Source organism: Mobula birostris, chromosome 13 (assembly GCF_030028105.1).
Source record: "Mobula birostris isolate sMobBir1 chromosome 13, sMobBir1.hap1, whole genome shotgun sequence".
NCBI classification, from domain to species: Eukaryota; Metazoa; Chordata; class Chondrichthyes; order Myliobatiformes; family Myliobatidae; genus Mobula; species Mobula birostris.
In genome coordinates, this window is record NC_092382.1 from 18,621,793 (window position 1) to 18,649,620 (window position 27,828).

General features: G+C 45.8%; 1 protein-coding gene across 1 annotated transcript; it reads right to left on the reverse strand.

Moving 5' to 3' along the window:
• On the reverse strand, positions 1–27,828 carry LOC140208488 (NACHT, LRR and PYD domains-containing protein 3-like). The gene is made up of 11 exons (XM_072277176.1): positions 27,701–27,828; positions 21,763–21,859; positions 17,833–18,408; positions 17,091–17,257; positions 13,988–14,159; positions 13,816–13,881; positions 2,050–3,787; positions 1,461–1,547; positions 1,135–1,305; positions 812–979; positions 1–647 (listed from the first exon to the last, which is right to left on the reverse strand). The coding sequence occupies exons 2-11, from the start codon at positions 21,770–21,772 to the stop codon at positions 557–559; spliced, it is 3,246 nt and encodes a 1,081-aa protein (XP_072133277.1). The 5' UTR covers positions 21,773–21,859; positions 27,701–27,828; the 3' UTR covers positions 1–556.

A 27,828-nucleotide genomic window follows, 5' to 3' on the forward strand; every position in this document is an offset into this window, starting at 1 on the left:
AGATGCTGCCTGGCCTGCTGCGTTCACCAGCAACTTTGATGTGTGTTGATTGAATTTCCAGCATCTGCAGAATTCCCCGTGTTTGAGTTTATAAAATCACACTTCAGGGCCATGTCCGGGATCGCTGCAGATCCAGGGTCACTGCCAATTGTCTGTCAATTTAACAGACTTGCCGAATGCACCGTCCTCAGCAAAGGGAGCAAAAGGAGTCTCTCCCCGTATAATCCCTCCCCGGGACACCGGTGTCCCAGACTGAGCCTCGGCACCCGGGATCTTCCTGTCTCTGTAATTCCCTGGAGTCTCAAATAGGAGAGTCTCGAACCGGCACATCCGGCGGAAGCTGCGCCGCTGGACAGGAGGTGGAAATACGTCACTACCGCAGAATAACGAATGGCTCACAGCGCGAGCCTGAAGCCAGTTCCGTTAAAACCGTTGGGAATTAGACCTGGCGCGTGGCCATTAAAGGTAAGGGGAAGGGCGGGAGTTAAAGGGGACGGCGGGGTTTCGGCCAAAATGTCCCCATCCCGCGGGCAGGGATGTTCACACATTCAGATGTTCACAGGATCCCCACTGTCAGTCCGGGTCTGACTCCCTGCAGAGATCTCAGTTCCTTCCTCCCGGTCCCACTGAACTGATTCCCCAGCAGCCTGAAACACATGGAACAGTAAAGATGAAATAATCAGATTACACAACCGTGTCAGTAACAGGGGACTGGGGTTAATGTTTCAACAACACTCACAGACAAATATCAGCAGAAAACCCGCGGATCTGCTGATATTTTATCACACTGAACATTAACACAAACACTCACAGGATCCACTCCAGACTCGGGAGGGTCAGTATGAGGCGGCGGAGAGCGGGGACAGATCGGTCTGTCAGCGAGTTGTAACTCAGGATCAGCTCCGTTAGTGATGGGTTTGTACTGAGAGCGGAGACGAGATCCTCGGCACCAGAATCTGTCAGACCGACATTGTCCAGCCTGGAGATGAGAGAGAGTGATGGTGAAGGACACAGAGAGACAGGAAATGGTACAAATCCCCAGTGTTTATCAGTAACATAATTACTGATCACATTAATGCTCAGTGTCACACATCCAGTGACTGTAAACACAATCTCCCACAGTCTGGTACTTACCACAGTTTCTGTATTTTACACTCCGGATTTCTCAGAGCCACAGACACCAGTTTCACTCCTGAATCTCCCAGTTTATTACTACTCAGGTTCAGCACCGTCAGTGATGGGTTTGTACTGAGAGCGGAGACGAGACCCTCGGCACCAGAATCTGTGAGACCGACATCCCTCAGCCTGGAGATGAGAGAGAGTGAGGGTGAAGGACACAGAGAGACTGGAGACGGTACAAATCCCCAGTGTTTATCATTAACACAATTACTGATCACATTAATGTTCAGTGTCAGGCACACAGTGACTGTAAACACAATCTCCCACAGTCTGGTACTTACCACAGTTTCTGTATTTTACACTTTGGTTTCCTCAGAGCCGCAGACACCAGTTTCACTCCTGAATCTCCCAGGTCATTCTCCCCAAGTCTAAACACAAACAGACAAATTGATGAACAAAGTGATTCAAACCGTGGGTCTGAGGGAATTTCTCTCACTCGGATATTTCAGGAAACATTAAACCCTTCAGTAAATCACTGATTGGAGTTCCCATCACTGTCAATGTCCCTCACTGCCCAGCTCCAGGGTATTCACCGAATGTCGGTAATTTAGTCTGTCGGTGTGATCCTGTAAACTCTACATATTCTGTCTCATTCCCCGATGGCTAGAAAAGTGTTCCTGATGTGAGAGGGTCAGGAGGGGCAGGGTTGAAGTGTGGGAGAAAATCCCACAGAGAGGAAGGTTTGTGGGAGACGGTGGAAGAAACAGGAGGAAGGGGGATGGGGAAGAGAGATCCCACAGGACAAAGTGGGGTGGCATTTGTCACAATTCTTCACAATTTGATTTACTACAGTTTTACCCAAATCCCTCTACATTGAAACAACACAATGTAACAGTTTCACAGTTCAGAGTGAGAGATAAATCAAGTTACCTCAACTCTTGGCACTTGTGCAGCCCGGGTCCCAGCCGCTGGATTCCCTCACACTGAATGTGGCAGTTCTCCAGGTCGAGCCGTTTTATTGTATCACAGGGTCCGATGACATGAGACAGGACCGCGCAGTCAATCGGGGTCAGTGTCATTCCACTGAATGAAAGTGTTTCCACAGATCCCAGTGCGGCCTGAGCCAGTCCACGATTCTGAGACTCAAACAGGTAGTGCAATGTGTTCAGGAGGCTCCCTTTACCAGCTTCATTCCTCATGTTTCCACTCTGGCGTTTAACCTCCTCCTTCACCCAGTCAATCACCCGGCAGGCTGTTTGATGAGGAAATGGACCCAGAAACTCCTCCAGGCCCCGAACTGTCATTGGGTTGGAGAGACCAGCAACAAAACGGAGGAATATCTCAAACCGCCCATCTGTCGTGCTGTGGGCTTTAGTGAGGAGTTTCATAATATCTCTGCCATCTGGGATCAGGAATTGTGCGACTGCAGCTACAAACTCTTGGATGGTGAGGTGTGGGAATGTGTACACCACACACCGGGCAGAATCCTCTCTCTCCAGAAGCTCCATCAGGAACCCGGACAGGAACTGGGAAGGCTGCAGGTTGTGGTTGATCAAATCTCCATCTGTAAACACAATCTTCTTCTCGAACACTCCTCTGAAGGCCATCTCACCAACCCTGAGTAACACATCACGGGGGTTCTCAATCTCACGGCCGTGGTTTTTCAGGATGTTGTAAATATAGCAGGAGTACAGTTGGGTGATGGTCTTGGGAACTCGCTGCGGGTCCCTGAATCTTTGTGTGAAGAAGGGGCCCAGTGCCAGAGCGAGGATCCAGCAGTAGGAGGGGTTGAAGCTCATGGTGTACAGGATCTCGTTCTCCTTCACGTGTTTGAAAACAGCTGCTGCCACCGTCTGATCTTCAAAATGCCTGATGAAATATTCTTTCCGTTTCTCACCAACAAATCCCAGGATTTCAGCCCGGACACTGATCTCTGCCTTTTCCAATAAATGTAACGCAGTGGGGCGGGTGGTCACCAGCACTGAACACCCTGGGAGCAGCTTGCCCTGGATTAAACTGTACACAATGTCAGACACTTCACACCACCACTCGGGATCTGAGCACTGGTGCTTGGGTTCCGTATCTCTCTGACTATCAGCAAAATCGATTCTGTGTTTGGATTCATCTAAACCATCGAATATAAACAGCAATCCCTCTGGGTTCTTCCAGACCTCTCTCAGGATATTCCTAAAGTAAGGATACTGATCCAGAATCAGTTCCCTCAGGTTTATTCTGCAGTTAATGGAGTTTAAATCCCGGAATTTGAAACTGAAGACAAACTGGAATTGTTGGTATATTTTCCCCGTGGCCCAGTCATAAACAATCTTTTGTACCATTGTTGTTTTCCCAATCCCCGCGACTCCGGCCACTGCTGCCGAACTCCCAGATTTGGATTTACTCTGGGAAAAACTGCTCTGGAATAACTGATCAGTTCGGATTTTTTCCAGCTCTCCACGGAGATGTTCCTCTCTCCACTCCTCGTGGTCTCTGCCTCTTGCCAACAGCTCATGTTCCACCAGTCTCTGATCTCGAACAATAGAAATGACCGTGAGCTCAGCGTATCGATCAACCAGCTGGAAAACCTTCACCTTCTCCCTCATCAGGATCGTGTTCACTCTCAGCATTTCAGTTTGTGCCCGTAGAGTCTCCTTGTGTTTCTGCTGAACATCTTCCATGGGAAAAGACAGTGAACAAACTGTTAGATGCCTCATCTCAGAAATCAATATTTAAACACACAAGAATTAGCTGAAAGTTATTGCATTATTTGGATTAATCAATGGATGCTTGTACAGCAAAGTAAAATCCATTAACAGACCCCTGACTGGACAGGGAGGCCTGGTCCAGATAAACACCAGATCATCACATTTCACAATTAACTGTGCTGTGAAGGTGAGTATTTCCCTGGTAGTTTACTGACCCCCGACTGTCCCGTACTGGACTACCTTCCACTGCTGTTCCAGCTGTCACTTATTCCTGTGGAAGAAACTTTCAATCCCCAGCATTGATGTGCCGAGTGTGTGTGGTGTCTCACAGTGTGTCAGGACCCTGTCAGGGGTGTGTGGGGTCCAACAGTGTGTCAGGACCCTGTCAGGGGTATGTGGGGTCTCACAGTGTCGGGACCCTGTCAGGGTTGTGTGGGGTCTCACAGTGTGTCAGGACCCCGTCAGGGGTGTGTGGGCCCTCTCAGTGTGTCAGGACCCTTTCAGGGACGTGTGGGATCTCACACTGTTTCAGGACACTGTCAGGGGTGTGTGGGGTCTCTCAGTGTGTCAGGACCCTTTCCGGGGTGTGTGGGGTCTCACTGTGCATCAGGACCCTGCCAGGGTTGTGTGGGGTATCACAGTGAGTCGAGACCGTGCCAGGGGTCTGTGGGGTCTCACAGTGTGTAAGGACCCTTTCAGGGGTGTGTGGATTCTCACCGTATGTCAGGAACCTGTCAGGGGTGTGTGGGGTCTCACAGTGTGTCAGGACCCTGTCCGGGGGTGTGTGGGGTCTCACAGTATGTTCGGGCCCTGGCAGGGGTGTGTGGGGTCTCACAGTGTGTCAGGACCCTGTCAGGGGTGTGTGGGGTCTGACAGTGTGACAGGATCTAGTCAGGGAATGTGTGGGGTCTCACAGTGTGTCAGGATCCTGGCAGTGGTGTGTACAGTTTCACAGCGTGACAGCATCTTGTCAGGGGAGTGTGGGGTCTCTCAGTCTGTCAGGACCGTGTCAGGAGTGTGTGGGATCTCACAATCTCAGGACCCTGTCAGGAGTGTGCGGTGTCTGACAGTGTGTCAGGACCCTGTCTGTAGTCTGTGCAGTCGCACGGTGTGTCAGGACCCTGTCATTTTTGTGTGGGGTCTCTCAGTGTGTCAGGACCCTTTCAGGAGAGTGTGTGGTCTCAGTGTGTCAGGACCTTTTAGGTGTTTGTGGTGTCTCAGAGTGTGTCAGGATTCTGTCAGGGGTGTGCGGGGTCTCACAGTGTGTCAGGGCCCTGCCTGGGGTGTATGGGGTCTCACAGTTTGTCAGTACCCTCTGAGGGGAGTGTGGCATCTCACAATGTGTCAAGTCCCTGTTAGGGGTGTGTGAGGTCGCACAGTGTATCAGGACCGTCTCAGGTGTGTGTTGGGTCTCTCAGTTTGTCAGGAACCTGTCAGGGGTTTGTGGGATCTCACAGTGTGACAGGATCTTGTCAGGGCTGTGTGTGGTGTCTAACTGTGTGTCAGGACATTATCATGGTTGTCTGGGGTCTCACAGTGGGTTAGGAGCCTGTCAGGGGTGTGTGTGGTCTCACAGTGTGTCAGGTCCTTGTTTGGGGTCTCACAGTGTGTCAGGCCCTGTCAGGTGAGTGTGCGGTCTCACAGTGTGTCAAGATCTGGGCGATCTGGGAGACAGTGTAAGGAATCTGGAGCAGCAGCTGGATGACCTTCAACTCATAAGGGAGAATGAGGCAGTCATAGATGAGAGCTACAGGGAAGTAGTCACACCTAGGCTGTTGGAAGCAGGTCGTTGGGTGACAGTCAGAGGGGGGAAAGCGAAGGTGTGTAGTCTGGTAGCGCAGAGCACCCCTGTGTCCATTCCCCTGAATAATAAGTTTACCGTCCTGGATACTGCTGGCAGGGACGGCTGACCAGGTGTGAGCCACGGTGGCAGGGCCTCTGGCACTGAGTCTGACCCTGTGGTGCAGAAGGGTGGGACGGAGAAGAGGAGAGCTGTCGTCATTGGAGACTCTATAGTCAGGGGAGCAGACAGGAGATTTTGTGGACGTGAGAAGGAGACCCGCGTAATTTGTTGCCTCCTGGGTGCTAGGGTCCGGGATGCCTCTGACCGGGTGCACGACATCCTGGTATGAGAGGGAAAGCAACCAGAAGTCGTGGTACATGTTGATACCAACAACATAGGCAGGAAGAGGGATGAGGTCCTGAAGTGTGAGTTTCGGGAACTAGGCAGAAGGCTGAACAACAGGACCTCAAGGGTGCGTTCTCAGGATTGCTGCCAGTGCTACGTGACAGTGATGGTAAGAATTGGAGGAGATGGCAGTTGAATGCGTGGCTGAGGGGTTGGTGCAGGGAGCAGGGTTTTAGATCTTTGGATCATTGGGATCTCTTCTGGGGAAGGTGGGACCTGTACAGATTGGATGGGTTGCACCCGAACAGGAGAGGGAGCAATATCCTTGCAAGTAGGTTTGCTAGCATGGTTCGGGAGGGGTTAATCTAATTTGCAAGGGGGATGGGACCCGGAGCTATAGAGCAGTGAAAGAAGTGCATGGAGTAAAGCCAGATCTAACATGCAGAGAGGCTTTGAGGAAAGAGAAGCAGAATAAACGGTGTAAAGACAGTAAGGTAGAAGGGCTGAAATGTGTGTACCTCAATGCAAGAAGCATCAGGAACGAAGGTGATGAACTGAGAGCTTGGATACATACATGAAATTATGATGTAGTGGCCATTACATAGACTTGGCTGGCACCAGGGCAGGAATGGATTTTCAATATTCCTGGATTTCAGTGCTTTAAAAGGGATAGAGAGGGTGGAAAAAGGGGAAGAGGGATGGCATTACTGGTCAGGGATACTATTACAGCTACAGAAAGGGTGGGTAATGTGGCAGGATCCTCTTTTGAGTCAGTATGGGTGGAAGTCAGGAACAGGAAGGGAGCAGTTACTCTATGCGGGTATTCTATAGGCCCCCTGGTAGCAGCAGAGATACAGAGGAACAGATTGGGAGGCAGATTTTGGAAAGATGCAAAAATAACAGGGTTGTTATCATGGGTGAGTTTAACTTCCCTAATATTGATTGGCACCTGATTAGTTCCAAGGGTTTAGATGGGGCAGAGTTTGTTAAGTGTGTCCAGGATGTTTCCTGTCTCAGTATGTTGACAGGCCGACGAGGGGGAATGCCATACTAGATCTAGTTCTAGGTAATGAACCGGGTCAGGTCACAGATCTCTCAGTGGGTGAGCATCTGGGGGACAGTGACCGCCACTCCCTGGCCTTTAGCATTATCATGGAAAAGGATAGAGTCAGAGAGGACAGGAAAACTTTCAATTGGGGAAGTGCAAATTATGAGGCTACAAGGTGTGAATTGGGATGATGTTTTTGCAGGGAAATGTGCTATGGACATGTGGTCGATGTTTAGGGATCTCTTGTAGGATGTTAGGGATAAATTTGTCCCGGTGAGGAAAACAAAGAATGGTAGGGTGATGGAACCATGGGTGACAAGTGAGGTGGAATATCTAGTCAGGTGGAAGAAGGCAGCATACATGAGGTTTAGGAAGCAGGGATCAGATAGGTCTATTTACGAATATAGGGAAGCAAGAAAGGAGCTTAAGAAGGGGCTGAGAAGAGCAAGAAGGGGGCATGAGAAGGCCTTGGTGAGTAGGGTGAAGGAAAACCCCAAGGCATTCTTCAATTATGTGAAGAACAAAAGGATGACAGGAGTGAATGTAGGTTCCTTTTAGATAAAGGTGGGAAGATATGCTTGGAGGCTGTGGAAGTGAGCGAGGTCCTCAGTGAATACTTCTCTTCGGTATTCACCAATGAGAGGGAACTTGATGGTGGTGAGGACAATATGAGTGAGGCTGATGTTCTGGCACATGTTGGTATTAAGGGAGAGGAGGTGTTGGAGTTGTTAAAATACACTAGGAAGGATAAGTCCCCGTGGCTAGACAGAATATTCAGCAGGCTTCTCCATTAGGTGAGGGAAGAGATTGCTGAGCCTCAGGCTAGGATCTTTATGTCCTCATTGTCCATTGGAGGGAGGTGAATGTTGTTGCTTTGTTCAAAAAAGGTAGTAGGGATAGTCCGGGTAATTACAGACTAGTGAGCCTTAAATCTGTGGTGGGAAAGCTGTTGGAAAAGATTCTTAGATATAGGATCTATGGGCATTTAGAGAATCATGGTCTGATCAGGTACAGTCAGCATGGCTTTGTGAAGGGCAGATTGTGTCCTGCAAGCCTGATAGAGTTCTTTGAGGTGACGACCAGGCATATAGATGAGGGTAGTGCAGTAGATGTGATCTACATGGATTTTAGTAAGGCATTTCACAAGGTTCCACACGGTAGGCTTATTCAAAAAGTCTGAAGGCATGGGTTCCAGGGAGGGTTGGCCAGGTGGATTCAGAATTGGCTTGCCTGCAGAAGGTAGAGGGTTGTGGTGGAGGGAGTACATTCAGATTGGAGGGTTGTGACTAGTGGTGTCCCACAAGGATCTGTTCTGGGACCTCTACTTTTCATGATTTTTATTAACGAACTGGATGTGGGGGTAGAACGGTGGGTTGGCAAGTTTGCAGATGACACAAAGGTTGGTAGTGTTGTAGATAGTGTTGAGGATTGTCAAAGATTGCAGAGAGACATTGATAGGATGCAGAAGTGGGCTGAGAAGAGGCAGATGGAGTTCAACCCGGAGAAGTGTGAGGTGGTACACTTTGGAAGGACAAACTCCAAGGCAGAACACAAAGTAAATGGCAGGATACTTGGTAGTGTGGAGGAGCAGAGGGATCTGGGGAACATATCCAGAGATCCCTGAAAGTTGCCTCACAGGTAGATCGGGTAGTTAAGAAAGCTTATGGGGTGTTGGCTTTCATAAGTCGAGGGACAAAGTTTAAGAGTTGCAATGTAATGATGCAGCTCTATAAAACTCTGGTTAGGGCACACTTGGAGTACTGTGTCCAGTTCTGGTCGCCTCACTATAGGAAGGATGTGGAAGCATTGGAAAGGGTACAGAAGAAATTTACCAGGATGCTGCCTGGTTTAGAGATTATGGATTATGATCAGAGATTAAGGGAGCTAGGGCTTTACTCTTTGGAGAGGAGGAGGATGAGAGGAGACATGATAGAGGTGTACAAGATATTAAGAAGAATAGATAGAGTGGACAGCCAGCACCTCTGAACATCTGGAGAAGAGGGATGCGTATGTGAGAATGCTGTTCTTGGACTACAGTTCAGTATTCAGTACCATCATTCCCTCCAGGCTGGACAAGAAGCTCAGAGACCTCTGCCTCGACCCTGTCTTGTGCAGCTGGATCGTCGAGTTCCTGTCAGATTACCGGCAAGTGGTAAGAGTGGGCTCCCACACCTCTGCCCCTCTGACACTCGACATAGGTGCCCCTCAGGGCTGTGTCCTAAGCTCCCTCCTTTACTCTCTGTATACACATGACTGTGTCGCCACCCACAGCTCCAATCTGCTAATTAAATTTGCTGACGATACTGTATTGATTGGCCAAATCTCACATAATAACGAGGTAGCCTACATAGAAGAAGTCATCACCCTGACGCAGTGGTGTCAAGAAAACAACTTCTCCCTCAATGTCGCAAAAAACAAAGGAGCTGATTGTGGATGACAGGAGGAATGGAGACAGGCTAACCCCTATTGACATCAATGGATCTGGGGTTGAGAGGGTGAACAGCTTTAAGTTCCTCAGCATAATCATCACCGAGGATCTCACATGGTCTGTACATACCGGCTGCGTGGTGGAAAAGGCACAACAGCACCTCTTTCACCTCAGATGGTAGAGGAAGTTTGGGATGGGCCCCCAAATGCTAACCATTTTCTACAGGGGCACAGTTGAGAGCATCCTGACTGGCTGCATCATTACATGGAATGGGAACTGTACTTCTCTCAATCGCAGGGCTCTGCAGAGAGTGGTGCGGACAGCCCAGTGCATCTGTAGATGTGAACTTCCCACTATTCCGGACATTTCAGAGACGGGGTAAAAAGGGCCCGAAGGATCATTCCGGACCTAAATCTCACCAACCACAAACTGTTCCAGCTGCTACTATCCGGGAAACGGTACCGCAGCATAAAAGCCAGGACCAACAGGCTCCGCGACAACTTCTTCCACCAGGACATCAGACTGATTAATTCACGCTGATACAACTCTATTTCTACAAGTGCATACATAAACACACACTCACCGAGCACACTTTACTGTAATTGTGCTGCTGGCACAGAAAAACAATTTTCACGACATGTGTCTGTGATATTAACCCTGATTCTGAGAATTTTTATCTGGCTGTTGTCTCATTTTTTTAGATCTGTTATTCACCATACTCATACTGTCTTCATTCATATCAATCTAAGTGTGATCCAGTGCACATGGCGTTTTCTAGAAACTGTCATTTAAGTTCTTATTTTTCTCTGTATATTTTCCAGATCTGTTTCAGACCAGGATATTATACCGAAATTATACGTCAATATGGGCATAGTGACTGTATACTACCTTTGTTATATTTTTACTGTTCAGCTCTGTTTAGCAGATTTTCTTGATCCTTGATGTAAATTCAGATTTTCTTCAGACTTGCAATAAATTCAGATTTTCTTTGGTCTTAAAGTAAATTTTGTTGGAAGGTTTTCCTTTATCACACTATTATCTATTTTCTTTGTTATTGATATCCTAAATATATGTTTGATATTCTGTTGCATTGTCCCCTGATGCTCTGTTTGATATTCTACTGGCTCTATTGCACCTTTCTTTATGTTTCATGTTCTGTACTTTTCTAGTCTAAAGTTCATGCTTGTATCTTTGGAAATTGTTTTTTTTTATCTGAATTATTTGTTTTAGTTTTGCTGATGCAAGAGCAAATAATTTCAAATCACCAATGTATAGCTGTGCAAAGGTATAATTCGTACTTTTTACCTGATTTGATACCTGATTTTTGTCCATTTTAGTAAATTATAAGCAGGTTTAAAGCCAAACAGAACCATACTGGCCTTAGTGAGTCGCTCTGGAAAATCCCTCAATTTTGATAATGGTGGTTGTCCCTTTGTGGTTGTTAATAGGACGATTATTTTATGCCAATGATTCATCAGATGTTGTAGAAATTTCACAAGTATTGGATGAATTTTATATCTATTTGGAACTTCTCTTAACCATGTGAGGGAGAGAATCAAATGTTTTTTGATAGCCAATATTACACTGAAAGATTTCTGCTTTCCACAGGTTTTGAAATAGAATTGCATAATCTGTTATCTGTTGTTCATAACCGAACGGTATTTTTTCTGCTGCCATGTGAGTATATTGTGGTTATCTAAGTGAGTTGTTATTAGTTACCGGATGCACGATGTTACAATTATATAATTGTCTTAATATTATTAAGAGCCAATAATAACATAGTAGGTGACCATTCAGTAGTCTTATAAATGCAGTATTGAAGCTGTCCCTGAGGCTGGTGGTACACACCTTCAGTCTTTATATCTTCCGCCCCATGGCAGTATGAAAGAGAGAATGTTTGAGGTGGTTTGGGGTTCAGCAGGGCCAAGAAGGGCCAAAACACCTGTTTCTGTGCTGTAGTTTTTTTTATGGTTTCTATGGTTTCTAGACAACATCCATGTGTAACTTCATCCATCACCTTTGTCACATCCTGGAGGAACTCAATCAAGTTGTCAAGATGCAAACCCCATCCAAAACTTTTAATGATTATGGACCTGTATTCCCAGATCACTTCACTCTACCACCCTCCTCAGTGCCCTCCCGGTAACTGTATAAGACCGACCCTGCTTGGTCCTTCCAAAGTGCAACATGTCGTACTTGTCTTCAATCTGTCCAATTTATTCTTAAATGTTAAAAAAGAACCCACATTTACCACCTCGTCTGGCAGCTCATTCCACACTCCCACCACTCTCTGTGTGAAGAAGCCCGCACCCCCCATGTTCCCTTTAAACTTTTCCCCCCTCACCCTTAACCCATGTCCTCTGTTTTTTTTTCTCCCCTTGTCTCAGTGGAAAAAGCCTGCTTGCATTCACTCTATCTATACCCAACATAATTTTATATACCTCTATCAAATCTCCCCTCATTTTTCTACGTAAAGTCCTAAGCTATTCAACCTTTCTCTGTAGCTGAGTTTCTCAAGTCCCGGCAACATCCTTGTAAACCTTCTCTGCACTCTTTCAACCTTATTAATATCCTTCCTGTAATTTGGTGACCAAAACTGAACACAATACTCCAGATTCGGCCTCACCAATGCCTTATACAATCTCATCATAACATTCCAGCTCTTATATTCAATACTTTGATTAATAAAGGCCAATGTACCAAAAGCTCTCTTTACGACCCTATCTACCTGTGACACCACTTTTAGAGAATTTTGTATCTGTATTCCCAGATCCCTCTGTTCTACTGCACTCCTCAGTGCCTTACCATTTACCCTGCATGTTCTATCTCAGTTTGTCCTTCCAAAGTGCAATACCTCACACTTGTCTGTATTAAACTCCATCTGCCATTTTTCAACCCATTTTCCCAACTGGTCCAAGTCCCTCTGCAAGCTTTGAAAACCTTCCTCACTGTCCACTACACCTCCAATATTTGTATCATCAGCAAATTTGCTGATCCAGTTTACGACATTATCATCCACATCATTGATATAGATGACAAATAACAATGGACCCAGCACTGATCCCTGTGGCACACCACTAGTCACAGGTCTACTTGTATGTCGGTAGAATATTTGACAAGGTCCCACATGGGAGGCTCATACAGAAAATTAATATGCTTGGGAACTGTGGGGAATTGTCCTGGCTGGCGGGGACGCACACTGGGAGAAATGCCTTCGCTGGCGGGTGGTGAATCTGTGAAATTATTGTCATGGACTGCTGAGGAAGACACGCCATTGGATATATTTAAAATGCAGATCGATATGTTCCTGATTAGGAAGAGCATCAACATTTACAGAAGGCGGGATAATGGGGTTGAGAGGATTTGGGGAGCAAAATCACTGAGCCGATTGGCTTAATTCTGCTCCTAAGTCTTATGATTTTAGGGTGCATCTGGAGTATTGTATTCACTTCTGATTGTCCAGCTCTTGGAAGGATTAGAGAGGGTACAGAACAGGTTCATCAGGGTGTTGCCTAGATTCGGTGGCATGTGCTACAAGCCGAGGTTTGATAAACTTGGTTTGTTTACTCTGGAGTTAGAATAGAGTTCTGACAGAGGTGTACAAGTTTGAGAGATAAGATTTGGGTCGACAGCCTGTATTTTGTTTGTTTTTTTTTACATAAGACTGGTGTCTAATATCAGAGGGCATTTGGTTAAGGTGAGATGTGGTAAATTTACAGCAATTGAGAGTGGTTTTTTTTCATTGAGTTCTGGTACCTGGAATTTACTATCTGAGTCATGTCGAAGGCAACTATGTTATATATGTTCCTAGATATACATGAAGGTACAGCAAATGCAAGCATATGGTCAATAATATAAGAAAGAATAACAAAATATTTTTTTTAAACTTTCCCAGATATATAAAGAGTAAAAAAACAGGAGAGGTTCGATATTGGACCGCTGAAAAATGATGTTGTAGTTGCAGTAACGGGTGAAAAGGAAATACCAGACAAACTCTATAGAAGTCACTAGCGGAATTACAAAAAGTAATGAACACCAGTGAACAGAATTGTGTGTGGTGCTATTACAAAGGAAAAGGGGCTTGGAAGATGGAAGGTCTGAAGATAGAAAACTCACCTGGACTGGGTCATACAGTGTATCAGGAGCCTGCCTGGGGTGTGTGGGCATTCCCAGAGCGTTAGGACCTGGAGTGAAGGCTTCAGCAGAACCAACAGATGGATTAATAGAAAAATAAAATGTAGAATATTCAGGCTGCAAAGAGAGATACTTTGAATTGTTACTTCAATCCAGAGATCAGCGAATGGCTAATGGTGAATTTTGATTCCCAGGTTTTGCCAAGTCACAGACTAACACTTGAGGTGTGGTTTGAACTGAGCATTTCATCACTCACCTATCAGTTGGGTGGGTAATTCAGATAACCCTTGGGCGATGTTCATGTATTCCTGTGGAGCAGGACCTGTTTAAATATTTAAAAAATCCATGGAAACAGAACTAAAATAATTAAAATAACTAAAATGTTTATTTCAATGTGCCTTTGTGTTCAGTGTGTGGTTTTAACGTACCGAGTTCCTGTATTTCCCTCAGTATTCTGTCCAACTTCGGTAACTCAGTCCTCCATGTCACAAAGGATTCCCACATCGCCCTCCGGGCCCGGAAGCCTTTCTCCATCACCAAACTGAGGAAGAGTCTGGAACTCTCAGTCCGGTTTCCCTTCTTTGTCAGTTTGGTGACTTTCTAGAAAAGGAAAGTAATAAATTTACCACGGAGCAGACAGACGGACATGGAGAATGTGCAGGAAAATATCTGTTCATGGTCCCAGTAGCTTCAGAATTGATGCAGTCACTGGGCTGCTGCCTGATCCTCCCTGGGTTCAGTCGTTAACAGAGAAGCAGTAACTGAGGGAAATTCTAAATCAATATTGTGAAAGATTAAGGATTTACTGTCACCCTGCAGTATATTCAACGTGATTAATTTACTTATCCATCAATGTGTAACATTACATCAAAAAGATGTGACAACAAGAACGGAAGAGAGGGAGAGCGAGGGAGCAAAAAATGGATGGTGGGCATCACTGAATCGTGGCTGAAAGATCATATTTGGGTGCTCACATCCAAGGATAAATATTTAATCGAAAGGAGAGGCAGGTGGGTGAAAGGGTTGGGTTGACTCTGTTGTCATAAAAAATGAAATGTGCTTCTAAAGAAGTGATAGCAGATTGGACGGTGTAGTTGTTAAGATACTGTGTAGGAAAGAAAATGACCCTGATGGAACAGTAACCAGGATGTGGGATACACATTCCAGTGGGAGAGAGAAGAGGCATGTAAAGATTTCAATGTTAAAATAGTCATGGGGAATTTCAATATGCAGGTAGCTTTGGAAAATCAGGTCGGTGTTGAATCCCAAGTGAGGGAATTTATAGAATGCCTATGAGATGGCTTTTGAGAGAAGCCTATGGTTGAGTCCACTATAGGAAAGGCAAATCTGGATTCAGTGTTGTGTATTGCACCAGATTTGATTGGGGAGCTTAAGGTAAATAAACCCCTAAGAGGCAGTGATCATAAAATAGCAGAACTGACACTGCAGTTTGAGAGGGAGAAGGTAAAAGTCAGATGTATCAGTTTACACTGGAATAAATGAATTACAGAGAAATGAGAGAGGAGCTGGGCAAAAATAAATTGGAAGAGGCAACAACCAAGCAGGAATAAAGTATGACTATGACTATGACTATGACTAGGAATAGATGAAGATTCTGGGAGTGATTCAGAAGGCACAGGTAGAGGTAGATAATCCCAAATATGAAGAATTATTCCAAAGGCAGGATGATCAACCGTGGCTGACGAGGAAGTCAATGCAGCAGAAAAGCAAAGGAGAGGGTATAGAGTATAGCAAAATATAGTGGAAAACAGAAGGACTGGGAGGCTTTTACTAACCAGCAGAAAGCAACGAAAAGCCGTAAGTAGAGAGAATATGAAATATGAAGGGGTGCTGGCTAATAATGTAAAGTGCTTACCAAAAGGTTCTTGTGATATATATGTCCTTTCAGGACAACCTATTCATTTTTGGTGTCATGCGATATCAGCTTTGTGCGTGGTAGTTCCTGTCTAACCAATCTGAATGTTGAACCAGGAAGTTACCGGGAAAGTTGATGAATGGAAGGAAGTGGGTGTTGTCTGAATGGACTTTAGCACGACATTTGACAAGGCACCGCAAGGGAGGGTGGTCAAGAAAGTGCAGTTGCTCAGCACTCAAGGTAAACTGGTAATTTGGATTAGACAATGGCTTTTTGGAAGAAGGCAGAGAGTGGTTAGAGACTGTTGAATCTCTGACTGGGAGTTTGTAATATGTGCTGTGCCACAGGGATCGGTGCTGGATCCGATGTTGTTTGTCATCTATATCAATGATCTGGGTGAAAATGTGGTTAACTGGATCAGCGAATTTGCAGATGACACCAAGAGTGGAGAGTGAGGAAGACTACCAAACCTTGCAGTGGTGTCTAAACCAGCTGAGAAATGGGCTGAAAATGGCGGATGCAATTTAATACAGACAAGTGCGACATGTTGCACTTTGGAAGGACCAAGCAGGGTCAGTCTTATACAGTGACCGGTAGGGCACTGAGGAGTGCGGTAGAGCGAAGTGATCTGAGAGAACAGGTCCATAATCATTAAAAGTGGCAGCAAAGGTTGATAGATTGGACAGAAAGTATTTGTCACACGAGCCTTCATAAATGAAAATATTGAGTACAGGACGTGAAATATGGTGTTCAACGTGTATAAAACGTTGGTCAGGCCTAGTTTTCAGTACTGTGTGCAGATCCGATCACCTACTTCGAGGACAGAGGTGAAGCAGGTTGTGAAGTATGTTGCTGGAACTGGAGGACCTGAGGTATAAGGAAAGACTGAACAGGTTAGGACTTTATGCCTTGGAACGCAGAAGATTGAAGGGTGGTTTGACAGAGGTACACAAAAATATAAGGTGTATAGATAGGGTAAATGAGGGGAAACTCTTCACTCAGGGGGTGGTGAGAGTGTGGAACGAGCGAGAAGTGCGAGTGGTACAAGCGGTGAAGAGAAGTCTGGATAGATACATGAATGGTAAGGGTATAGAGCGCCATGGCCCAGTGCAGGTCAGTGGGAATAGGCAGCTTCAGTAGTCTGGCATGGAATAGATGGGCCAAAGGGCCTGTTTCTGTACTGTACTTTTCTATGAATATGACAAGTCAGCTACTCTGTTAGGGAACTCAGATGGAGACCAGACCAGCTGTGGTTAGCAGGTTTCCCTCCCTCAAGTACCGCAGTGAAGCCAGTTGTCCCAGTTGACAATCTGACAATATTCATCCTGGATTAATGAGCTGAGGTGAATTTGACTGACGGTCCCGATAAGACGTGAAATTAGTTTTAGACTGAATGTCTGTTCAACAGCCCAGATATGCAGCCACTGCTCGTATATCACACTGATAAATACAGCAGGTGTGAGAGGAAAAGGTGACACTGAACCTGTAGTTCCCAGTGCTCCCCACCTTAACAGCTGAAACCAGATCTGCTGGAGACCATCAGAGATCAACATCTCCATTGCCACGTAGAACTCCTAGAACGTGCAGGAGATGAATATTAATCAATATTCCCTCTGATACCAGCAGTTCGGTGACAATAGACTAAATACACTCACCTCATTTTCTTCTCTACTGAAATGTCCCTCCTTTGTCAACATCCAACCGAGTCTCTCAACCTTTTCTTCAATCGCTTGTTTAAGTCTGTCTCTGTAGAACTTTGTCAGCTGGTACAGTCGATATTTCTCCCCCTCTGCCAGGAGGTCAGAGATTGTAAACTCTGGCTCTGCAAATATAAAAAGTGAATGTAGTCACAAACTCAAATATCACCTGTCTCCACCGCTCTCACCCAACCCAACAAACCAGTCATGTCAACAACCTCAGTGTTCACCTGCCTTCATCTGGAAACATGGATTTTATCCTAATCTCTGACACTGGACTAAAACCGAACCATCAATGCGCTAGACATGACGTTACCAGAAGGACCACATTTACTAGAAACCTGTTTCTCCCACCGTCCCACCCACTCACCCATCGCGGTTTAAGATTGGCAATAAATGTTGGGACTGCCAATGATAGTCGCTTCCCAGAGATACTCTCTCCATCCTGGCGAATACATTTCCCACAACTGTTATCCTGGAAATACTCTCTTATCCGGATAGCTGCGTTTCCTCTGATACACATCCTGGATATCATCAGAACAGGTAGTACATTTCCTGTAGTGCGGTAACGGGTGCCCCCCTACACCACATGTACCACATCCACACATTTCCCCTCTCTGACCAACCCTCCAACAAGGAATCACATTTACCCTCCTCCCTGCCACATTCTGCGAAAACATTACCCTCATATTTCACTCACCCACTCCCTGTTGGGGACTTGACAATTCCGTGTTTAATGAGCTTCTGAGCTGACAGACAGTCGTCTCACTTGTACTGGTTCCAGGGTCCTGATCAGTGTCTCTGACGTCACTGTCTCTGGGCTGACAGACAGTCGCCTCACTTGTACTGGTTCCAGGGTCCTGATCAGTGTCTCTGACGTCACTGTCTCTGGGCTGACAGACAGTCGCCTCACTTGTACCAGTTCCAGGGTTCTGATCAGTGTCTCTGACGTCACTGTCTCTGGGCTGACAGACAGTCACCTCACTTGTACCGGTTCCAGGGTCCTGCTCAGTGTCTCTGACGTCACTGTCTCTGGGCTGACAGACAGTCGCCTCACTTGTACTGGTTCCAGGGTTCTGCTCAGTGTCTCTGACGTCACTGTCTCTGGGCTGAATTTGCTCCACTTCCGCTGCGGCCGGACCGCATTCCATTGGGACATTGCTCTGAATCTGACCCTGCTTTGGTACCTTGCTTCCCGTGTCCCGATCATCTTCCCTCAATGAGTTGCCTGGTAAAAACCTCTTGAGTACTTTCCGTACCCGATTTAATTTCCCACCTGAAGTAAATGAGCAATAGCAGGTTTAGAGTGATTTATACTCGAACAAGGATTCACAATGAGTGTCTGCAATGGAGCCGAGACTCCGGCTGACCAGATTTGGAGTGGGACTGTGCTGGTCAATGTGAACCACACTTCCTGCTAGGTGACCATCACAATAAGCCGGTGTCTGGACACATCCACTCCCAGGAAAAAACTGGATAGACACAGTAATACTGATCACCGACTACGCATTAGTTGAACACACTGATAACCAGCGGTTATTAATGGAACAGCATCAGGTGATACGGGGAATTATCACTGGGATTATCTTTCATAAACATAAATCTCCCTGGGTCACAAACTGTCCAGTCACCTGTGTCACTCACAAACAATCCACTGGATTACTCATGGTCCGATCCTCTAGATCACACGTTCTCCGTTTGCTTTGTCTTACATTGTCTTGTCCCCTGGGTCACAGACTGACCATTGCCTTGATGCCTGGGTCCCATCCCGTCACCTGGAGGATGATTGTCATGTAACAACTATACAAGTCATTGGCAAAGGGAGCGTCTTGGCGTGCAGTTCTCGTAGCTAAACTCAAAGTCTCACCGAGAGAGCTTTGCGTTCATTTGCCGTTGCCGATCTATAGGATGGATGTGATTCAGCTGGAAAGACTGTCGAGGAGATTGTCAAGTATGTTACTGGATGGAGCTGCTTGGTTTTTGTGTTATATGTTTCGGCTGGGACAGTTTGCCCTGGATCAGGGGAGCTTGAAGGGTGACCTTACACACGTACATAAAGTAATCAGGGGTGCAGAGAGGGTGGATAGTCATAATATGTTTCCCAGGTTAGGGGAGTCTGAGACTCGAGGGCAGAAATTTAAAAGGGACTGAAGGGGCATTTTTTCACGTGGCGGGTGATGAGTATAAATTGCACGCAGTCAGAGGAGGCTGTAAACACAAATAAAAGGATTCATTTCCAGGCTGTAATCTCTGTTTTATTCCACCTGGAATCACAGAGTTGAGCACAATCACAATGCCCACCGGAGACCGTGACAGTTGGTCACTGGTTATACCGGGTCTCCCATCAGAGGCACTGGGAATTTAAATTCAGGTAGCAGATCATCTCAAGAGGGAAATATTGAGAACTCACTTTCACCATTTGGCCACAGACCAGACATGGATTGGGATATTAAAACAAAATCAGAATCAGGTTTATTATGACCGGCATGTGATGTGAAATTTGTTAATTTAGCAGCAGCAGCTCAATGCAATACATAATCTAGCAGGGAAAAAAATAATACTGAATAAAAAAAAATAAACAAGTAAACCAATTACGAATATTAAATAGATTTTTTAAAAACTTGCAAAAACAGAAAGACTGTATATTAAAAAAATCTAAGGTAGTGTCCAGAGATTTAATGTCCATTTAGGAATCGGATGGTAGAGGGGAAGAAGCTGTTCCTGAATCGCTGAGTGTGTGCCTTCAAGCTTCTGTACCTGCTTTCTGATGGTAACGGTGAGAAAATGGCATGCCCTGGGTGCTGAAGGTCCTGCATAATGGACGCTGCCTTTCTAAGACACTGCTCCCTGAAGATGTCCTGGGTACTTTGTAGATTCATACCCAAGATGGAGCTGACCAGATTTACAACTTCCTGCAGCTTCTTTCGGTCCTGTGCAGTAGCCCCTCCATACCAGACAGTGATACACCAAACCAGACCACAAGTTTATCTAAAATGAAGTGTCTCCTGATCCTCAGCCATTTCCAAGGCTGGCAATGTTCTCGGCTCGGTTACAGAAAACAGAGTTTGGAAAATTTCCCTCATCTACTTTCCCTCAGAGTTTGGAAAATTTCCCTCATCTGAATTTTATAAATAAAAGTTGGAGATGTCTTTCACCTCTAAACAGGCCGATGTGCAACAAACCCTGAGCCTGGACTTTTACGTAACAAACAACACCGCCGTCACATTCCTGTTTGTGTTTCACTCTCAACCTACTGATTCAGGGTCTCCGGCTCCTTTCACTCAGGTGGAGCTTTGCCTGGTGAACGAAGTCATTCGACCATTACTGGTGTCAGGTCCCTGCACTGGGACTGTTGGACTGATCGATTACACAAAGCTGCTTTACCAGTGGGATCAATGACACTTTTCTCTGCCCTGTTAGCACCTGTGTAAGTTTCTTCATCTAAACTATTAACCATATAACAATTACAGCACGGAAACAGGCCATCTCGGCCCTTCTAGTCCATGCCGAACTCTTACTCTCACCTAGTCCCATCAACCTGCACTCAGCCCATAACCCTCCATTCCTTTCCTGTCCGTATATCTATCCAATTTATTTTAAACGACAACACTAAACCTGCCTCAACCACTTCTGCTGGAAGCTCGTTCCACACAGCTACCACTCTCTGAATAAAGAAGTTCCCCCTCATGTTACCCCTAAACTTCTGCTCTTTCACTCTCAACTCATGTCCTCTTGTTTGAATCTCCCCCACTCTCAATGGAAAAAGCCTATCCACATCAACTCTATAAATCCCCCTCATAATTGTAAACACCTCCATCAAGTCCCCCCTCAATCTTCTACGCTCCAAAGACTAAAGACCTAACTTGTTCAACCTTTCTCTGTAACTTAGGAGATGAAACCCAGGCGACATTTTAGTAAATCTCCTCTATACTCTCTGAACTTTTATTAACATCTTTCCTATAATTCGGTGACCAGAACTGTGCACAATACTCCAAAATTGGCCTTACCAATGCCTTATACAATTTCAACATTACATCCCAACTCCTATACTCAATGCTGTGATTAATAAAGGCCAGCATACCAAAAGCTTTCTTCACCACCCTATCCACATGAGATTCCACCTTCAGGGAACTATGCACCATTATTCCTAGATCCCTCTGTTCTACTGCATTCTTCAATGCCCTACCATTTACCATGTATGTCCTATTTTGATTAGTCCCACCAAAATGTAGCACCTCACATTTATCAGCATTAAACTCCATCTGCCATCTTTCAGCCCACTCTTCTAAGTGGTCTAAACCTCTCTGCAAGCTTTGAAAACCTTCTTCATGATCCACAACTCCACCTATCTTAGTATCATCTGCATACTTACTAATCCAATTTACCACCCCATCATCCAGATCATTAATATATATGACAAACAACACTTGATCCACTACAGATCCCTGAGACACACCGCTACATACCGTCCTCCAATCTGACACACAGTTATCCACCACTACTCTCTGGCGTCTCCCATCTAGCCACTGCTGAATCCATTTTACTATTTCGATATTAATGCCTAACGATTGAACCTTCGATGTGCAGCTACAGGGCAGAAGTTTAATTATAAAGAGCCCAGTGAACATACCTGTAGCCATTCTGATTCTGACTGACGATTGTCGATTGTCGTCGTCTTGTTCACACTTTGGTCGCGGTGCAGGACAGCTCCAGCTGTTGGTGATGCCCTGAATTACATACAACAAGCAGACAGTGAGTCAGAGAGAGTACGATTCTTTGCAAAATGTGACCGTATCACCACCCTGTGTATCAGAGCAGCAGTTTGCTTAGGGAACAAACATTCCCTGTTAACATCAACTCCCACACCATGTCTGTATGTCTGTCCAGTGATATCTGGCGAATCTTACTGATAGAGTCACAGAGCAACAGAGCACAGACACAGACCCTTCAGCCCAATGAGACAATGCTGACCACAGTGCCCACAGAGATGGTCCCAATTTCCTGTGTCAGGCCCATTTCACTCCTGGCCTCTTCACTCCATCTACACATCCCAACTGCTATCGTCACAATCACTGTCTATCTCATTGGTAACTCTGAAGCAAAGCATTCATTAAGCACCTCGCCTATCACCGCATCCTCCAGGCACATTTCCTCCCTTGCTCCTGTGTAGTCCTACGCTCAGTCTATTCATCCTCCTCTTCTTTTCCCACATGCAGAACACCTTTGGCTTTCCTTCGTCCTGCTTCTCAAGGACTTCTCAAGTTCCTTCGACCTCTAAGTCACTTCTTAACCTCCTTCCAGGCTACGTTATAATTCTCTGGAGCCTTGCTTGGATGTTGCTTCCTAAACCTAAATAATGCTTCCTTTTCCCTCTTGCTTAAATGTTCTCATCTCTTGTGATCACAGTTTGTTTATATAAACATTGTTTCACTGTGGGTGGAACAAATCTACCCCGAACTGCATATAAGTGTTCTTGAAACAACCTTCACATTTCCATTGTGTGTTTCCCGTTGAAAATGTTTTCCCAATTTACACTCCAAAGTTGTTCCAAATACCATTGTAACTATCCATCCACTAATTAAATACTGTCTCGTAGGGTCTGCTACTATCCTTGTCCATGACCATGATAAAAGTTGGGGTGTTGTGGTTACTATCTCAAAAGGGCCACCCATTGTGACATCAGTCACCTGACCAGCATCATTGCCTCATACGAGATACAGTACGGCAACTCCTCCAGTGAGCCCATCCACATACTGTGTCAAGAATCCTTCCTGGACACACAACACATTCTGCCTCATTGACACATTTTGGAACAAGGAGGTGGAATCAACATCAGGAAAGTTGAGATCAACAGTGATAACAACCTTGTTGCTTTTGCACCTTTCCCAACGCTGCCAAGTTATCTGCTCTCATTATCCCTGTGGCTTTGGGGGAGGCCTATAGAATACTCCCAGAATGATAGCCCCCTTCCCGTTTCTGACTTTCACCCACATTGATGTCCTCTGTGTATGTCGCTGTGATACCATCCCTAATTAGTACAGAGAATTCCCCCCCATTCACCACCCCCCGCCCATATGTATTATGAAACAACTAAAACCTGGAGCATCAAACACCAATCCTGCCCTTGTAACAGTCAGGTCTGTGTAATGGTGATAACATGCCATCCATTGCTCGGATTTCCAGAAACTGCAGATTTTCTCTTCTTTTTGATAAGTCATCATTCAGTCATGGTATAAGATACAAGTCATAATACATAGTAGAATTAGGTAATACAGTCATTCTAGTCTGCTCCATAATCAATCATGAAGCATTATTTTTCCAACACTGTATTGTTGCTTCCCTGCTATAATACTCAACCCATTTAGCAATCCAGAACATAAATATACCTAACGACAGCCTCCACCACCCTCTGTGGCATCAAATTCCACAGATGAACCAACATTTGGCTGAAGTAATTGCTCTCACCTCAGTTTTAAAGTGAAGCTTCTTTATTCTGAGGCAGCACTCTCAGATCCCAGACTCTCCGTCTAATCAAGACACCCTCTCCATTCCCACTGCATCCAGACTTGCTGTTATTCAGTTGGTGTAAATAATCACCCCCGCCCTAACTTCCACCCCCCCCCCCCCACCACCAAACCCCAACCACCATCCCTCTGAACCCCACTAAACACAGGCCCAGGTCCATCAAATGCTCCACATGCATAATGCTTATTCTTCAGATTATTCTTGTGAACCTTGTTATCAACAGCTGTACTGAATACATTTCCGGGGAAAACAGGACAATTGGTACCAGGATAATGTACTAGGAAAAGCTGTGCCTTCTTTACTCTTCTGTCAACTCTCACAAAATGTTCCAGGGTGAATGTAATACAGATAAACTGGAATCACTAGAAATGCTCAGCAGGTAAGGAACAGCTGTGAGGAGAGGAAAAAAGTTAGCAATTCGGTTTCCTAACCTTTCATCAGAATGGATTCAAACATCATCCAGTTTTTAGTGGAAAATCTTGGGTTGTTCTCCATGGAGTGGTAGGGACTGAGGGAAGATCGGATGGAGGTTTATAAAATTATGAAAGACATAGATAGAGTAGACGGGGAGTATTGTTTCACTGTTTAGAAATGTCTAATACCAGAGGACATGCAATGAAGGTGTGAGGGAGTAGTTGCAAAGGAAATGTTAGGGTAAGTTGTTCTACTCAGAGAGGTGTGGATGCCTGGAATGCATTGTCTGTTATGGTGGTGGAAGCCAACACATTGGAGGCTATTAAGAGATGTTTAGGTAGGCACATGGGTGTGAGGAAGATTGAGAGGATATGGACGTTGTGTACGTAGGCGTCATTATTTTTTTTTGGGGGGGGGTTGATTTATTTTTTATCTGGTTTGGCACACCATTGTGGCCGATGTGCCTGTTCCTGTGATGTACTGTTCCACGTTCTGTTCTATCTTCAGCATCTTGAGTTTCCCTTTGACTCCCACTGGCAGATAGACAGTTGACAGTGAGGGGGAATTTCCAAAAGTGAATTGAATTCTGAAACCCCGGTCTATTTCTACTGGGGCAAACACGAAACAGCGTATTAATCACAGCCTCTCCCTGCGAGGGATGGAATGGGAACTCATTCTCTGCTTTGCTTCAGAACTCCAGAACCTCAGAACCAATCATCTGAGCACAGAACAGAAATATTCGCTCAACATCTCATAAACCCGGACAACCTGATCCCCTGATTCATTTTATCTGGGTGAAAACGTGTGGTATTCCAGGATCCAACCTCAGAGGGTCACAGCCCACACCCAGAGCCTCACACATCTTTTCCACATATCACATTGGGTGTTTCCACATCTCACACTGACAGACTCACGCTACCAATATCCAGCCCCTGGAGACGTCTGCTTCACTGCGGAAGGAGGAACATCCAGCCACATCTGCAAAAGCACCAACGTAGACCGAAGCCCAAACACTACCAGTTCCATATTCCTGGAGCCCCCATCCCAAGATTGTATCTCAAGCACCAACTCTCCCAGGGCTCTTTGCTGCCGGTAATATGCGGCAGTGTCTCAGCTAATCCCAGTTCAATCTTCTTGCTGCGTGGGATCTCGCCCAGTACAGCTGGCTGCCATGTTTCCTGCAGTGTAGCAGGAACAAAATGTAAAATTATAAAGTAGAAAATGCTGGGAACTCAGTTCATCAGACTACATCTCTGAAAGGACAAATGGTGGAAGACCCAGTTTCAGAACTGAGACTGTCCAAGGTGCTGCCGATCTGCTGAGCGTTTCCAGTATTTTCTCCTCCTTACTTTGAATTTCCTGCAACTGTAGTATTCTCTCCCTCCTCGTTTTAATGCACAGATAGTAACTGATTGTAAAATATCAACAACACCCTAAACAGTAAATGCCACCCCACCCCAAACCATTTGTTAGTTCTCAGTTCATTCTGACCCTGGTGCAATACATTCCATACAGTCAATGCTCACAGCATCCTTTCCTCCCACAGTCACTGTTACATTTGCTCCTGAGGCCACTGTCTCTACGTTGAGAAGCGGTGACCACAGAGCGATAGAAAGTGCAGCACTTGCTGCAGCTCTGACGGGCTGTTACCCTGGAAACAGAGGAAGTGGCTCACCGAAAATAACCGAAAAAGGAAATAACAAACTCAACATCAGATGCTGTGAGTTTCATTTTGACAAAGATTAACACTGCAGCCATTTTGTAACGGTGAAACTAAAATTGAAATGGCTGCTTTTACCCTGCCACCTGCTGTGTTCAATTAAACCTCTGGTAGCTCCAGCTATCAAAAACCCAATCCTGGAAAACTTGTAAAACAAATCTTCGCAATGAAGACAAAATTTAGAAGAGAGTTTGCTGAAATATATCATTGTGGCATTGGGACACAGGCTGGACAGAGATTGAACAAAATGGTTGATAGATATCATTGATGTGGTGGGATACAGACTGGACAGAGATTGAACAGTGGGTTGATATATATCATTGAGTTGGTGGGATTCAGACTGGATAGAGGTTGAACCAGATGGGCAGGGAATGAGCAGATGGAACCCGGTGGGAGAAGGAATCAAGTGCACTCTCCGATGGTCGTCCAGTAATACACAGACACTGAAATAATAGTACACACTACTAGATAACAGATTCCAATATAACAAAGCCAGAGCAAACAATAGCCCTGGAGGAACGTTATTTTCTTTTTACTGTGTACTGTCCCAGTAGCTTATGGTCGAAATGACAATAAACTTGACTTGACTAAGAAGTTCGGTATATGTCGTTTTCCACCCTACACGCTTCATCAGTGCTCCGGAGAAAGTATCCCATCCCGATACCGCACAGCTTAATACAACTACTGTCTACTGCTATTTCTTTAACTGAATGAAGTAGCGGAGAACTGTGGACACAGCTGAGCACACCATAGAAACCAAACTCCCCTCCATGGACTCAGTCTACACTTCCCGCTGCCTCAGTAAAGCAGCCAACATAATGAAAGATCCCCACAACCTGAACATTCTCACTTCTCACCCTTCCACAGGGGCGAAGATAAAATAAAACAGAAACATACCACCAGGCTCAGGGATGGTGTCCGTTCTGCTGTGATAAGCGAACTGAATGTTCCCAGCGTGTTGAGTGGACTCCTGACCTCACAGTCTAAATCGATCTGACCTTGCACCACATATCTACCTGCACTGCACTTCCTCTGTAACCAGAATGAGTTGTTACACTCAGGTATTGTTTTGCCTCAATGTACTGCTGTAATGTATTGATCTGTGCGGTTAATACCGAAGACACGATTTTCACTCTACCTCTGTACATGTAAAACAAAATAAAGATTCCCCATTTTAATCGTGTGGAAATATTAGACGGCCTGGGTTGCTCCTTTGGAATTTCTGGAGGGAGTGTACACAATTCCGAGAAACTCAGATAAATGAAACAACACTTAATTCCCGCATTAATAGGCTCATATATCGGGAAACACTGGCTGCATTTCGGCAAGTCGTTGCAATGGAAAGAAGATGGAAATAAACTTCCCAGTACCCCGAGAGGACGTTAGAGATCTGGATCTCACTGTCCTACGTTAGAGATCTGGATCTCACTGTCCTGTCTGAACGGGGGATAAATGAAACTACTCATACACGTGGATCAGTGTCCCGAGGGTGTGATTACTCTGTTGAACCCTCGCGTCTGCAAGAACACACCAGGCCGAACGGCCGATTCCAGTGTGCTGGACATATGTAAAACAATTAAAGACCCCAGGCACCGATCCAGGTGAAGTTTGGATCCGAGACCGGGCCGGGTGATGGAGGTAAAGGTCCCCAGCTACATCTTAATGGATTTGTTCAGTCTCGGCTTCACCACCTCATCCCGCTCCTGGGACCAGAACAACCGGGGCTGAGCGGCGGCTCATCTCAGGCGGTTCGGTGTGACGGTCCCATAAGCCGGACTGACCCCGGCAGGTTGTGTCCAGGAAGTGGGACGAGGCCGCCAGTTCGAGGAAGTTAACGGGACGCTCTGCCCAACATCAGCACCCCCCCCCCACCCCACCCCACCCCACCGGGATCGACATCAGTACTCACCGATGGGAAATTGTCGGTCGCGTTCACACCTAGTGACCGGCCTCAACACTGACCGATGAGAACTTGATTAATTTGTCCCGCAGACAGCGATCGGTTCACCGGCTCCCAGCCAACGATCCGCTTCAACA

What these genes read in the sequence shown, in the direction of transcription:
- LOC140208488 (XM_072277176.1), bottom strand. An exon ending in TCAGTAGAGAAGAAAATGAG is followed by an intron (nt 14,160 to 17,090) that starts GTGAGTGTATTT and finishes TTCCTTTTCTAG; the next exon opens with AAAGTCACCAAACTGACAAA. An exon ending in GAGGGAAATACAGGAACTCG is followed by an intron (nt 13,882 to 13,987) that starts GTACGTTAAAAC and finishes ATATTTAAACAG; the next exon opens with GTCCTGCTCCACAGGAATAC.